Raw genomic sequence first — 15,506 nt, forward strand, 5'->3', positions numbered from 1 at the left:
GCTTCCTTCAACAAACCTTAAACATCTTGCTTGTCTTAGCCCTTAGGATCATTGGGTATGTTTTGCTAAGGCTAGCTTTGTTTATTGAAGTGTTTGCTGCAGTGTTTACTGGTAGCCTTGGGTAAATCTTATGAATTCCATCGCTTTTGCAAAAAAGATGTTTTAACTCGGCGCTTAATTAAACACATACAGCACACAGAGAGCTGAATCAAAGGTAAGAGAAGACACTCATGTATTCATTAATATTTCAATCCATGTTAGCGCAGATTAATGCTGAGTGCTTATGTCACTCATCACTTACATGAAATGCTAATAGATTCATTGGTATTTCTTACTGACAGCCATGCATTTCAGACTCTTTTAGACTCTTCAGAATATATTCTGATGTTAGACATCTGCATTGGCAAACTCTATTGTTCTGCTCTTACTTCTGTAGCTCCGTCATCCCTCGTTACAGAATGGCTGATTGTATCAACTAAGTAATAAGCTATTAGCTGATGAGTGTGTTCGCGGCGCTCCTTTTGTTACAGTAAGTGTATTAATTATTGCAAATGTAATTATCAGAACATTATTCCCCTGTAATTAGGCTGTCAGTAATGAAATGTAAGAACTTTGCCCCAATCCGAACCTAATTGATTCTCGTGTCTCTCTATAACCCCCTTAACTGAAAATTTTGCAATTGCCACGGCAACAAACAGTCGCTGTATCCCATCTGTTCAGCGACAACAGCCATTTGGTTATGAGCTCAGCTCTCACATTCAGTGACCCAGAAATCTTGCCAGGCAACAACAGTGTGATAGAGAGCTTTGTTTGAGCTGGCCTCGCAGCTTACCATCCTCACCTAGGAAGTTAATGCAGGATGCTCTTACTCACTCAAAGCACGCATAAACAGCATTGTCAGGAATATCGCTCAATTTTAGATTATGAAGGGTTCCTTTAAGTAATCACCATTGGTTTGCACTAATCTGCTGTGTAATTTCTCTAAAAGATTCTCACTTGGATTCTATGACTTTATAAATGGAGGTGAGCAGTGATGCAGATTTTTACAGTCTGCTACATACTCTCGTTCTTTAACTGGCTGTTTGCATGTTTCTATGAGTAGAGCCTCTCTGGATGAGCATAGTTCTTGTTAATGAGTCTGGCTGTGGCCAGTTAGGGAAATGAAGCAGATGCTTAATTTTCTCTTTCTCCTCTCCTCTGTGAATTGGCTGACTTTGGGATATTACACCCAAATTAGCACTGTGAAGTGACAGTTTTTTTCCCTCTCTCTTTAGCACAGTGTCAAGTGTGAATCAGAGCCGCTACAAAATCTCCTCTTACCCAGAAGCACCCTTTTACACAAACACATACACATGACTTTGTGTCTGAGGTGTGATTTATTTATGCACAAACTGCTACCTGTGTGTATAGAGTGAGTGTGAAGCAATAGTGTTCCTAAAGGGCCATGGCTCAGATATCCTTGTCATGTAACACCTAAAGACAGTCAAAGGTCAGGTAGTGAAGGAACAGAAGGGCCACAGATGGAGCTGCACCGTCTGGCCCTGCTCCGCCCCAGCGCTGTCATATCACCCTACACCTAGCCCCAACCATCCCACGATCTCACTCCCCGGGGGCTAGACGAGTGTATTCAGCACACACAAGGACACGCAGGACCATACACAGAAACACACACACTGAGCGGATTAGTAAGTGGGGACATTTATTTGACTCTGATTCCAAGGAGTTTAAGTGCAGGTCTTCTAAGTGTGTCCATAGTGACCCGCTAGGCAGGAGAGAGAGCAAGGAGAGAGAGCAGGTGGTTAGGAGTCTCGATAGCACGGCATCTCTCTCTCTTTCATAATGTCAAGCCTCTGGCTTTATGCCAGTGTTAAATGCATGGTCCATTTCCACACCTGTCTTAGGGACATTTCACTGTGACCAACAGAAGGATTATTTTTAGAATGATTTGACCAACAACTTCTGGAGCTGTGCCATCAACTGGTGAAGAGTCCTCAGAATAAATATGTCAGGCATCACAAACAGCAAGTGATGTGTAAGATTAGTCAGTATGTTTCCTGTAGTTTGAATGTTTGAATATTTACAGACTAATTTGTTAGCTGTCAAAATGGGGGCTACTCCAAGCAGCTCTGAGAACATGCCTCTCATGTGCACAAGGTCCAGGGTGTAAAAGTACGATACATTAGTGATGGCTGACTAACTGAAATGGGGCATGTCCCACACTGTCTTTTTCATGTGTAGTCTGGACTTACATACGTCAAGTGCATTTATCATTAGCAGAGGGCTTAAGCTGTAAACATCATTACCAAGTCTAATTACATCTGGGTCCAAGGTCTCACTGCAGACAGGCACAAGGGCGCACTAACAAACACATACACAGAGTTATCCAGTGCAAGAAATAGGGAAGGAAAAGACAGTGAGAAGGGTAGCGTGAGCGTTGACTACACAAGAATAATGGCTGAAAAGTAAAGTCTATTTTTTTAAAATGTCTTAAACGATCTCAAAAGTAACAGTGGGACTGCAAAAGAATATCTTTCGCTTGGGGTACTTAATCGTATAGTAAGAAAGTAGAGTTGTAGCAAGTAAGACATTGGAGTGTAGGAATATGAAGACGGTCAGTGTAACTGCTGAACACCTCAGCATGATGCACCCAGTGGCAGCGCTGAATCTCTTGGCAGTAGCTGTGATCTACAGTACAAGCAGGTAACTCCAACATGACTGCCGACGGGGCTGACGGGACTGCACTGTATTATACCTCGGACTTCATCAGAGTGGAAGGTCTCAATAATGATCTGATGCACTGCAATCAACTGCACCCTGCCCTGATTAGCGCTGACAGCTTGATGACAAGGGTGCAGTGAGAGAAAAAGATGTGTTGAGAGATGTGTGAAAGGAAGACAGGGGAAAAGTGTGCAGATATACGCTGAGAGTGACGAGAAAGCGAGAAGAAGAGCAAAAAAATCTATGTAACAAGTTAGATGGATTGGTCCTATAACAAAGTCTAACAAGGGAAAATCTTACTTGGAAAAAAAAAGTGTGGGGAAGGGTGATCGGGAGAGAAGTTTAAATAGCCTGGAAACATCCATTAAAGCAGAAAACATAATCAATGTGCCCTTTTAAAGAGCCAGCTAGCAAACATGGAGACATTCCTCAGTGCTTGATAATGCCACCAAAATTATTTCCCCCTTCCATCTCCTTCTTTTTTTTTAGCCCCACTCCTCCTTTTCCCATCTTATACGCCCTTGCAATGACAATATGTCATGCAATGGATATAATTGCAATAATGCAATTTGGTTTGGAGGCGGATTGAGAGAATAATTGGACTCAACCCCAACGAAGTGACAGGCTAATGATTTAGCATGGCCACTGGCTATTGTGAGAAGCGAGCGCTTTCAGTGCTACTGAGCTAATTTCCTCTGATGATGGTCTTAGCGCGTTGTCTTTGTTTCGGCACTGAGGAGTGCATGGCCATGAGGCGGACAGTTAGATGATGTAACCCACCCACCCAATGCCAAACAAACACATGTCTCTTGTCTCGGAGAAGCCACCCACTGTTCTCCGTTACTTCATGCATAAAAGGGGGCCTTACTTGAACTAAAGATAAAGCAAATAAAAAGCAAATAAAAAGCAAAGGTTCTTATTTTCATACCTTCCCCATGATATATGAACTTCACAGGAAAGCTAAGACCATTGCCAAGAGGAGGGGAAGCATTAGCATAGCCATAATAGCTAATTGCATAGAGTTTCATGAAGACTTTAAGACCGAGGACTTCAAATTACCGCAGCAATCACAGCCATTCGAGTATGAAGACAAATGTGAATATGTTAGGACTTTGATGTATGAATTATTCCAACGTTGTAGCGCACAACATTGGAGTGCAATATTCTGATGGATTCTGATAAAAGCAGGCAATATACAGTCAAAGCAGCTGATGGTACAGCTGTGCAACTTCGTTCAAAGACAAATTTGCATTTGAAGAGTGAGTGCCCATCACTTACACAACAATAACAAGGCAGCAGCACATTTACAAGTGACCGGTGTTGTGAAATGCCACATCTTGATACCTATTCTGTTTGATGAGACAAGAATAAGACTTCAAGACATTTTCTCTTGCTGCTGCAAAGTAGAGCTCGAGCGAAACAACCACAGATAAGCTTGTTTCTCAGTCTGCGGACATGCTGTGAATGTGAAGTGTGCAAAGTCAAAAGAGGCTGTGTGTGGCTTGTGTGTGCTTCTCGTCTGCGTTCGTTGCTGCACATTTGCATTGTGCATGCCTGTGTGTTTGTGCTTGCTGGCAGACTAAGAGCAGGGCTTGAAACCAAGCTGGTGAATTTATTTATATCAGCTCTTTTTATGAGCCCCGCAGCTGGTGAGATGTAGGGGTTACCACAGTATGTGGTGCGTGTATTTTTGATTTTGTGTGTAAAATCTGATTATTGGGGTTTTCATCTAGGTTAACTCTCCCACATTTATATTAGTAGTGTTTGGGTTTTCTTTTTTCATATTTTGTGCATTCCCTCTACCTCTTCACTGGCGCTGTTGGGCCTGGTTGTCCCATTTGTTTCCCTCTCACTTTTGTAAATCGTCCCGCATCCCTCTCATTCTATCATTTCTTTCTATTCTTTCACTCTCACTCTTGCTCATTGCCGCCATCTGCTCTTTTGTTTGTTTCTGGCTATGCTGTTGTCAGGCACTGGCATGAGGGCCTACCCACTATTTCATACAGAAAAGCTTTACAAAAAGACAGAGGCGGACACGAAAAACTATACCTGGCAAGCGCAGAGGTGGGGTCTAAGGGAAAGAGAGAAGCATTTATACAGGTTGGCACCAGGAAAGCCTTTCACTTTCTCCCCTTCTCACTCCCTCTCAGCCAGAATCAATGCTCCAAAATCCCCCAAAGCCAGATCCTCTTACATGCTATCAATTATTCAACCTGCCTCTTTTGTACAACCACTCCTGTTTACAAGGACTGCCTGGCCAATTGTAAATGTTTGCGTGCCCGCTGAGCCCCCATCACCTCCCAGCCACACACGTTGATTACACAGTGATTTAGCTCTATTCTGCCATCCCCCACCACTTCGACACCACTCACATCTGCTCCGACAGGGCATCTGTCAGGCTGGCACAGAGGCAGCCGGAGCGGCAGAAAGCCCTGAGCTATGAGGGTGAACAGGGTAGAGCGCGATGAGAGACGCCAATCACGGCTTGTGGAGCTTGTCATCTGGGCTGAGGTCTGGCTGAGGGCACAGCATCTGGCTGCCAGTCCCAGCAGATGCGCAGCTACGCTCAGAAGACTCTGAAAATATATGTCTAAAAATCATTCTGCAGAGCACCAGGATAGCTGGTGGACAGAAAGCACCAGCATTGTTTCTCAGTGCAATTTATTATACGAAAAGAAAAAAAGAAAAAAGCACCACCTCCTCTAGCAAGCCTGCAGCTCCTATATGTCAATGAATTTTCTCAGTTTTTTTTCTGTACACACATAACATGATAAAGTGGCGTCTACTTCTATACCGCAGCGTAAAATTTGAGCACCTATTGTTTTCAGTTATTTCTCACTTGCACACTTAACTTAGAGCTAACTTTATAATACAGGTATGCAAATTCCAAAGCAGGCTGCAATTATATTGTTTTTGTCACTGTTTTTTTTTTTTTTTTTAAATCTACTACTCGTGTCTGGGCAAATCAAAAGATTTTTATTTAACATTTCATTATTATTGCGATGGCATCTGCCACACATGGGAAAAAAATCAGTCCATACCTTATATCTCATTAGTTTGGCTTGCACTTATTTCAATAATGTTATTCGTTAATGTCTTTACTTAAACCTAACAGTGATATCATAAAAATGTGTTCTGTTATACAAATTTTCTATCTTTCCTGGTTTGGGGAGGTGGCTGTTTCCTGTCTGGGTGAAAGGGCGTGGCCAAGAGCTGAGGATTTTGACAATACAAGCCTGCTCAGCAGGACCAACCAAGTGCATTTCAGAAACTGGGGTGTTTTAGTTTACTTATGTTATTTTGTGCCTCTTGTGTCTTTGTGTTTAGGTCAGTTTGTGAGTTAACATGTGTTTAGTTTGTTTGGTTGAGTTTCTGGAAGTTACTTTTTGAGTAGCGTTGCATTTAGTTGACCTCTTTTATGGCCCTGCTAATTATATTTTGAACTTTCTTTTTTGGGGGGTTAAAAATTTTAAAAAGCCCATTTTTGAAGACATTTTTCCTGTGTTATCTATGCCTTTGCTGCTTGGGCCGTAACAATTTTTCGAGGTGATTTGTTTTATTAAAAGTGCGAGCTTTATTTTGAATGAGGTTTTCTTAATGCTCGGATGCTTCCCATCTTATATCAGATTCTGTCTGCCCACCAGACCTTACAGCTAAGAGTGAAATTCCTTCTTAAATAAGCTGAGTGTAACAACAACCTCATTTTAACGCTCTGTTGGAGCTGTACTTTCTAAAAGCTGACAATGGCTACACGAGAAGCATCGGCAAAGTGCTGCTTTAAGCCTAATCGAAAATATGACATGACAAGAGAAGACATCCATTATAGTTGACAATTTGGACACAAAACCACTGTTACATAATTCAATGATGCATAAAGTTGAATGAAGGAAAAACCCACTGTTTTACACATGGTTGTAGAGCAAAGAGTGGCTAGCTGGGGGATGAGCTTGACTCCACGTTACATGACAAGTACCACAGCATGGTAGAATTTGCAAGGTCTCTGCAAGGAATGACTTTAAAGTTGTAAAAATCAGCAGCGAGTCAGTGGAACTAATGGTTTTCTTTGTGTTTGATCCTCCCTTGTTCTGTCTCATCACTCTCTCCATGCCCCACCTGCCAGGGAAATTTATGAGGATGCTGTTTCTCCACCCAACATGCCAGACAGGAGACATTTCTCAGGAAAACAAACCATTAATTTGGTAAATAAGGAAGGAGTATCACACTATGATAATTAATTATGAATAATGCTTGCAAATTTAGCTTTTGTTGTCATTGGTGCAAACACTCTAGCAGTAGTAGCCCATTTCTCTGCTTAACGTAAATGCTGGCTGTTTATCAGAGAGTTCAATGCATATTTATGTGCTGTCTAAATATGGACCCTCTGTTGTTATATGGTCTGGAGCTGGCAGTCATACAGTGTGACAGTAAAGTAAATGCAATATTCACAAAATAGACGTGAGCTTTAAATAGCACTGTTACCACACCATATTCCCCAGCTAAGTGCATGGTCTCTCTATTGTTATATGTTCAGCTGAGAGAGCAAGCAGTGTTTTTACTGTCACTTCTACTGTATGTATGCACCTCACGCCAGCAAATACAATGGAATATTGTGCATCAGGACGCATGTTGTTGAAGTCTGATATCTACTGTGTACATTATCAGTGTTGCTTTGCATTCAGCTTCTCAATTTTTTGAATGCCATAGCATAAATGCAGAGAAAACCATATTGACTCAGATATGAGACACCTTCCTTATGTAAACAGGACTGCAGCAAACACGTGTATAGTATACATATATACAGAGTGCATATACTAGGTATTCAGTATAAGTGCCAAAATGGTAATGGACAGTTAATATGTTAATAATAGCTCCTTAATCCTCCTGTGCACACACACCCACAGACTGCAGGGCCCCTCTTTATCAGTGCTGCTCGCACTGGCAACGACACATGCATTGCCAAGCCTGCCAGGCTACGGCCATGCTAATGTAACCCGTTAGTCTAACAAAGGCTCAGGTCAATGGAGCCTCCAGTGGCTAATTGCTTCAGAGAGATAAGTGAGTTTGACGACGCAGCAAGGGACGGCTCAGCGAAAGGAAGCAGCGAGGGAGAAGATGTTAATGTCTCCCCCCGTTCACTCCACCGTCAATATCGGCCAGTCGCAGGCCTGCCACAAAATGAATATTAAAGACGCTTTTGATTGTTTGTCCTCTCTTTTTTCCTGGTTTCATAGAATTTTAATGGGCTATGTTAGGGTGTTTTGTCACATTTTCTATGCTGGGTAAGAGACTGGAGATAATGCAATTAATCCCCATACCATCACCTGACAGCCAACCAGCTGTGGTGGCCAATAAAAACCACGTGACGGCTATTGCTGTTGCACTATTCTAACATCCTACCCCATGATTCAAAATGAAGGCAAATTACTGCATTGTGCTCTCAAGTGAGCTCAGCGATAATAAAAGGCCTGAATGCAATTAGATGTGGTGTGAATAATATGGTTTTGGGCTAAAATGATTTGCTCTCTTGAAGGAAACACTTTGGCCCGGGTTGATTTGTTCCATCTGAAGTGACAGTGACGAGACCAGCGAGTGCCATCCAGCAACAATAAAACCAATCAGATCTTCTTCATCTGCTAATCTGCCTCTGACTTATATTAAATCAGTGTCACTTTCAGACAGCGAGGCTTTCCAGCCTCTTCCTCCTGCAACAGCGAACTCTTCTTTTCCTACAACCGAGTCAAGTTCACCTGCCTCTCACCGACTCACTTCATCTGAAGATTACAGCTCTCACGTAAAATGAATCCTGAACCCATATTTGTCAGACGTGGCTGGAGGCTAATGCAAATTGGACTTGACAAAGTATGATGAATAAGACAAAAGCTTTTCATCCATTTTTTTCTCCCTCGTTAGATAATGATTGCACAAATTTTCAACAAGTGTGACGATGGACTTTTTGGTGTTTGGTTTGATGATGTATGCATCCTCTCTGGAGCTGACCAACCAGACTTCACACATGAACAAATAAATACTTAAAAGTCTCCTCAGACTCTCCCCCACTTCTCAAAACACTACAGCTGTACCTCTTTATCTCTTGTAGGTATCTTGTCATTCTTCTGTTTTCCATTTTTACTCCAGCTATCTATCCTCTCATTAGTATGATATTCTGCAGTCTTTTCTTCCATGCTGCTTGTTTGCTTCTAAGGATCCTACCCTCTGGGTCCCACCAGTTGCTAACCCATGGAGATGAAAGCTTCCAGTCTCAACGGGGTGTTTGAGGTTAGACCCCCACTGACACACTAAGACACATCCCCTTCCAGTTAAAAACAAGATTATTTTTCACACTAGATAATGTGATGTAAGCACAGTTTATACATAGAATACATTTCTTTCATCATTTTTTAAAAGCTAGCTAGCAACAAAGGTTTTGGAAGCAGGGTTTAAGCTTTTTTTCAAAACAAAGAATGGATAATGTATATAGCCTTGCATAGACATTGATGTCTGCTAAATTTGCATTCAGTGTAGCATCATTAAAGGTGAAAATGGTAATATAAATTCTTCCAAGATACCTCAAGGGTTCTTAGTGGGTTTTTTAGACTTACTTCTTATAAACTAGCACAAGTGGAGTGTTGTGCAGAGTAGTGTGTGGCTTCTCTGCTGCAGAGTTGGTTGTCCAGCACAGCAATAGTAAAAGTACATACGGTGCACTCTGGTGATTTTCTCGTTAAATACTGGTGACCTGGGACGAGGTTTGAATCTGTCCCTGGCAGCTCTTTTTTTGTCTTTCTAAACACAGTTGAAACTGAAGGTGGAGCTGGAGCGTCAAACCCCAGCCACCGGGGAGCGGCGCAAATAGTCCTCAAATATTGATTCTGCTGCAGAGAGCCATGTAGGACGAAGGGGAGCAAGGCGCCAGGCTCATCTACAGAACATGAATTCTCTGAGGGAGGGAAAGAGAGAGTGGGAAGGAGGGGCGAATGGGAAACAGATCCACCATATAGTTTGATGTTGCACAGATCTCAAGACCTTTCCATTAGCTTCTGGTTGCTGTAATTAAGGCTTGCCAATTTCTCTGCGAATTCCAGCTCTCCCACGCCCGTGTGCATATGCATGAAACGGAAAAAAGTTTAAAAAAGAATGAGCTCATGTGGACGTAGGTGTTTTTGCTTGAGCGTGAATGCAGTTACAGGATGCCATCATATTTCCCTCTCCAAAGGACCATTGTTGCTGATACGCCGCTCGTGGAAAGAGGGCAGTTTGGTGTGACTGGCCTAACTGCAGTGCTGCATCGTAAGCCTAAAAATATTCCATGTCAGTGTTCCCGAGAGAAGCCCAGTGCTATCCAGGCCTCTCAGTAATGAGAGAGTGGAACTGCCTGCAACCGGTAGCCCTGCTGTCCCCAAGCTCCCTCTGGCTCAGAGCTCGGCATTGGAGCCGGAGAGTTAGCTGCTCAGCTCCCACAAATTTATCATAGCTCACAAGGCAGCATGTCTGAAAGCAGAGGCTCTCATTCACAGAGGAGCAGCCCCCACCAGGCTCACCCTTGGGCACACTAACCCAAGACATTCACAAATCAGAGAGGCAGAATGATGCAGTTTGAAAAACACTTTCTTTTGGTTGTGTGTCCACAAGAGGGGGGGGGGGGGGGGGGGGGGGGGCGGGGTTATGATTTGGAAAGCATCAGTGCAAAAAGCTGCAAACTACTCCGAACAGCTGAGAAATTAAGATACAGTGCGTGGGGTAGATTGCGTGAAAACTTTCATCTGTGCCATCATTTGTTTCAGACATTACAGTGGGAAAAAAGAGAGAGGGAGAGGGCACAAGAGAAGGAGAGAAAGATTCAAAGAAAGGGGGGGGGGGGTGGAATGGGGGAGAATGGACAAAGATAATAGAGAGATTTATGATGTTTGTACAGGGCGCGATGCTACTGCACTCAGGGCTGTAATGATCGAGCCTTGTACAGAAAAAAAACATGTTTGCAAAATGTTGAACTGCCATTATCTGTGGCAATTATTTCAGTATGTCTCACCCAAGCTTTGATACGGAGGGTAATTCTGGAGAAAATCAATCCGGTCGATGACGTGACGAATCCTACTTCCGGGCCTAAAGTAGTCTGCGTTTAATATGGCTTTTGTGTTGTTAACATGTTTAATGTTTTGTATTTTCTTCTATTTAGTCTCAAAAAGCTCCTAAAACAGTCAGTGATCCCTGTTGACCTCCCTCGGCTTTTATTACCGCTAATCATTTATTTAAGCTCAGTTTTAAAACCTTAGGATGTAACTACAGCCCAGCCCATGCAGCAGTATATGAATGACTAACCTCGTATTGTGGATGGATTATCTCAGTTGTTCTCCTGGCTGAAGTTTGGTCCTTTTACAGCATCCTGCCATGCGATTACATTTGTTCCTGACCACCGAGAACACTCATGTTAACTTTTATCGAGTGGAAAAAAAGTTAGCTTGTTAATATTATGCTAACATAGCTGTGTCGCTAGTGGTCACGTAGCACATCATTATATACCAGCTAGCCCAACTTCAGTAACCCTACAAACGTCACTGCTGTTTAGTTTTCTGTCTTCATTTATGTTGGAAGTGATAACAGAGCTGTACGTTTTAATTTGTTTCCAAAACCCCGCAGTCAGGACATGCTATATCGTATTTAGATAGAAGCTAGCAAGCTAACTTCCTGCTAACTTCTAACTCCGTTGTCAAATGTCTGTGGAACAGTTTACCTCTACAACTACGTTTGGTTGACTCTGTGGAATCCTTTAAAAACAGTTAAAAACTTTACTGTTTAAACAAGCTTTCTGTTGACCAATGCTTTTTTACATTTTTATATTTTTGATTTACATTTAAACTCTATAGGCCTATTGTGTATATCATGCATTTGCTAATTATCGTATTGTTTATTTTAATCTCTGTGTGCAGCGCTTTGTGACTACCTGTCTATGAAAAGCGCTTAATAAATAAACTTTACTTACTTACTTTACTTATGTCATAAATTCCGTTTTCATGGATGCCTGGATGTTAAACTCAATTGTTACACCTGGTAGAGCAGAACGCTGATCATTTTATTAAAGATGAAAGACTTTAGACAGTTTTTCAACTCTCAGTAATGCCATAGTGATCGTTTGATATATGGACCTGCAGCGGAGTTTAGGCCCAGACACGGCTTGTGACGTCAGACTTAACGACCGGATAGGCAACGTGCGTGCAAAAAAACTAACACGTCTAATAAAAAGAAGCTAAAAAGAAACCTCATCGTGCGGTGGGTTTGTATCTGTGGTGCTTTTAAAGATTAAGAACCAGAATATTTGGAAAACATTTTCAGCAAGGAAAAAAAAGAAGGAAGAAAGAAATAACAACATTAGAACAGGTCACACTTGTTTGAGCATTTATGGTCCTCCTTTCAACAGTCAAAATAAGAGATGTCGCAGTACCGAATAAAACAGATCAAAGATATATAACTCTGAAGGCCGAGCCTGGAAAATTTCTCTGGGCAAAAAAATGAGACGGATGAATCACACTTTAATAGTTCATATTGTACCAAGCTGTATGTAAGTGAAGCTCGACAGTCTGAGCCTTTTTTTTAAACAAATAACTACTCAGAATGAGTGAGGTGTGATATACATATTTATCTACTTCAAGTGTCAGACACTTTACAAAATGCTCACCTTCAGTTTCATGTGACATCCACAGCAAAAAGATGAGAGATATCTAGAAAAACAAAACATTCCCAAACGGCTTCGACTAGTGCAAATATCTTACATGAATTTTTAATATGTTGTTATGATCCTATTGCAATTCCTAATTAGAACTGCAAAATGACTCCCGCAAAACAGTCTTTGTGGTAGTGACTTGACCCACAAGAGCCGTTTAAATCTAATTTGCTATTTGCTAGTTATAAGCTGCTAACTCTCATGTACCCATCCAGACTGCCGCCAGTGTTTCCAGTATATGTTCAACAGGTCTGAACCGTGTCCAGCAACACTCTCAGCGCCGCCTCTAGTTCACATCTTACGCTCGTCCCAGAAAGCTTTGTTGAAATATATACTTTGAAATGCTTAATTGGAGTTTGAAATCAAACGTTTCTGATTAATCCAAACTGTTCATTATTGGAAAAAAGAGTCGCCTTATTGTCCACTGGTACCCTGATTGTAGTCCATTGGTCTCAACAACCAGCATATTACATATGCTGTACACGTGGCTCCATGTTGCCAAGTGAACATAGTTTGTGATGAGTACGTTTGATCCCATTATTTTGTGATGGATATCTTGACAGCAGTCCTTTCCTTTCCCGCATCTTACAGTAAATACAATATGTGTGAGTCATCCATCCTTTCCACATGGAAAGCTTCATGTTTCCTCATGGCTCGGTGGCTCTCTTGCTATCGGGTGACCTAAAAAGAAAAAAAAGAGAGAGAAGAGAAGAGAATCAGGGTCGCAGAGACATCTAATCACATGAAGTGCTTCACAGTGGCTGAACAAATGTTTCTATTTGAAAGAGACAATCGGATGTCAGGGGTGAATATTTAAAGTCAAACAATTTCCTTTGTATTTCAGCCTCTGTGTCCTTTTCATTGGACCAAAAGAGCTTGTTGGCAGTCTAGCCGGTGGTCTGATTGCAAGAACCAACAGTGTCTCAACTGGTTAAGCTGAATTTCACATGTCTTGGAGCTGCAATGGTTTGTTTACACTTGAACAGAGAGCTGAAGGAGTGTAATTGCAGATGTAAAGAACTTGTTTCCCAGCAAACCCAGTGCGGTGTGTGTTTATGCTGTATAATGACCAGATATGTTCATGCATAAAATATTAATTCTGCTTGTTCCACTCCTGCAAATAAAACTACATTAAGTAAGAATGAAAATACAGATCTCATGGTGTGGTGTTTTTGCTGTTTCTTGTTAAATGATGATGCCTCAGTCAGGCAATCTATGCATCTTTCTACAACACACCTACGCCGTGTGGGAGTGAAAGAAAGATTGACATATACTGATCATCATGGTGAATAATATGCTGAGGTGGTACAAGGAGGTCAGAGGAATAAAGAGAGACCCAGTGTAAAGAGCAGAGCTGCAGAGAAAGTAAGAGAGCAGGGCCGTGTGAGCAGTTGCCAAGGAATCGATGTCTCATTGCAACTATCTACAGTGACATCTGCCACCAAGTCTCCAAGTAACTGCTCGCCAGTCCCAAAGCACCTTGCAAATTCACAATTAATGTCCACTGATGCAGTTAGCTTAAAGGCCTCATCAGACAAGGTAGGAGGGACAAAAAGGAGAGGAAGGGAGTGAAGAAGAAGAGAGACGGCAACGTGCAACAAAACAGGGATAATTGCACCTATCAGTCCCAGAGTTGGTGTTAGGCCCAGGGTCATTAATTCCACTGCCTGTGACTGAGCTCGGCAGTGCCTCTGTTCCTCAGTCTACCCCACTCACCAATTTAATTACGACTCTTAATTGTGAAGCCTCTGTGGAAGGCCCCAGCCATAATGCATTCTAATGAATGCGACAGATGTTGTTCTGTTATGCCATCTCTTGAGCAATTAGTCTTATGGCGCCTGCGCCGCTTTCCCGTCCAACTGTTTCTCTTTTTATATTTCACCTGTAAATAAACACCTGCTCCATCCCACGGCACGCACTCTGGCGCATGCACACACACTGCCCGGTCGTCAGACCCACAAATTAACTTTCACACTTCAGCAGATTACAAAGGGCCATGAAGGGCCCTCATTTAAATCAATTTATCTCATATGAATAGCATCAGTTTACTCGACATCACATGGCGGTTGTGTGGGGTAGACTGTACAGAGGTCTCGGGTTTACTGTGATGGTTGTTTTTGTTTTTTGTTCTTTTTGATTCGTCTTACCTGAAGAGATACGGCTACAGGAGCTCCACAAACAATCACCTGGAGGCTTGCCTGTTGATTAGCGCTGTATTTTCTTTGTAATTTATAATGATCTCTGAAATAAGTGATTAAATTAGACTGCGGTCTTCTGTGGGCATTTTGAAGATCCAAACAATCTCTGTTTACAAGATCAACTTTAATTTTCTTGGGAAGCCCTTCTGAGTTTTTTCTTTTCATATACTGGCGTATACAATACGAACACTAGCAAGAGTCATCAAGTTGAAAGTTTGTTTACTCAACACTAATTCAAGCAAGATGTTTCACAGACAAAACAAATCAATTGAATTGAAGATCAAGGTCATATCTATCTACATCAAATGTTAGTTAGGTTGGTAATACATGCATTTTTTTGTATTTTTTTTTTTTTTTTTTTTGGGCATCACATGATTCTCGTGGGACTTTTTGATGTGAGCACTGATAATTTTACACGCTTTGTTGTAGCACGCTGATGAAAAGATTTCAAAGGCTACGCTATAATTAGAGTTACACACTGCACGTAGGTCACGGTGCAGAAGCGCAAAAAACACAGGTAAGAAATCCATGAAAAGGAGAAGCGTTGATCAGTGATTTCACATCAGAGAGAGAGAGAGAGAGCAGGCAGGTGTAGACAAACAGACAAATGCATTCTTCTTACTTTGGTGGTTTTGACTTTGTTGCCAGTGCTGCAGGACCAACCGGTCAGGTCAGGAAGGACCTTACACTCCTCCCCATCCATACATGGCTGCATTTGACACCACCACTTCTGGGCTACAATGGACGCTGGAGTAGTGAGCGGATGTTCAGAGAGAAAATTAAAGACGGAGGGTTAGTAAATGGATTATATGACATGAAGAGCAAAAGGCTAGAATAAGGCAAATTTACAACACCAACGTGACCAGCACACCATG

The 15,506-nt window shown here is 42.0% G+C and overlaps 1 protein-coding gene and 1 long non-coding RNA gene across 4 annotated transcripts in view; both read right to left on the reverse strand.

Annotated features, from left to right (window-relative positions):
* Positions 1-297, reverse strand: part of LOC113022824 (uncharacterized) — a 44,528-nt gene extending 44,231 nt beyond the window's left edge. The window contains exon 1 of the long non-coding RNA XR_003272454.1: positions 17-297. This is a non-coding gene — a long non-coding RNA (uncharacterized LOC113022824). The remainder of the gene's footprint in view (positions 1-16) is intronic.
* An 11,788-nt stretch (positions 298-12,085) lies between these two features.
* tafa4b (TAFA chemokine like family member 4b) overlaps positions 12,086-15,506 on the reverse strand; it is a 37,817-nt gene continuing 34,396 nt past the window's right edge. For all 3 annotated transcript variants that reach the window (XM_026168679.1, XM_026168677.1, XM_026168678.1), the window contains exons 5-6: positions 15,254-15,378; positions 12,086-13,114 (exon numbers count right to left, since the gene is read on the reverse strand). In XM_026168679.1, the coding sequence (XP_026024464.1) occupies positions 13,103-13,114; positions 15,254-15,378 (137 nt within the window). In that variant the 3' untranslated portion in view covers positions 12,086-13,102. The remainder of the gene's footprint in view (positions 13,115-15,253; positions 15,379-15,506) is intronic.

Source organism: Astatotilapia calliptera, chromosome 5, assembly GCF_900246225.1.
Source record: "Astatotilapia calliptera chromosome 5, fAstCal1.2, whole genome shotgun sequence".
Taxonomy (NCBI): Eukaryota; Metazoa; Chordata; class Actinopteri; order Cichliformes; family Cichlidae; genus Astatotilapia; species Astatotilapia calliptera.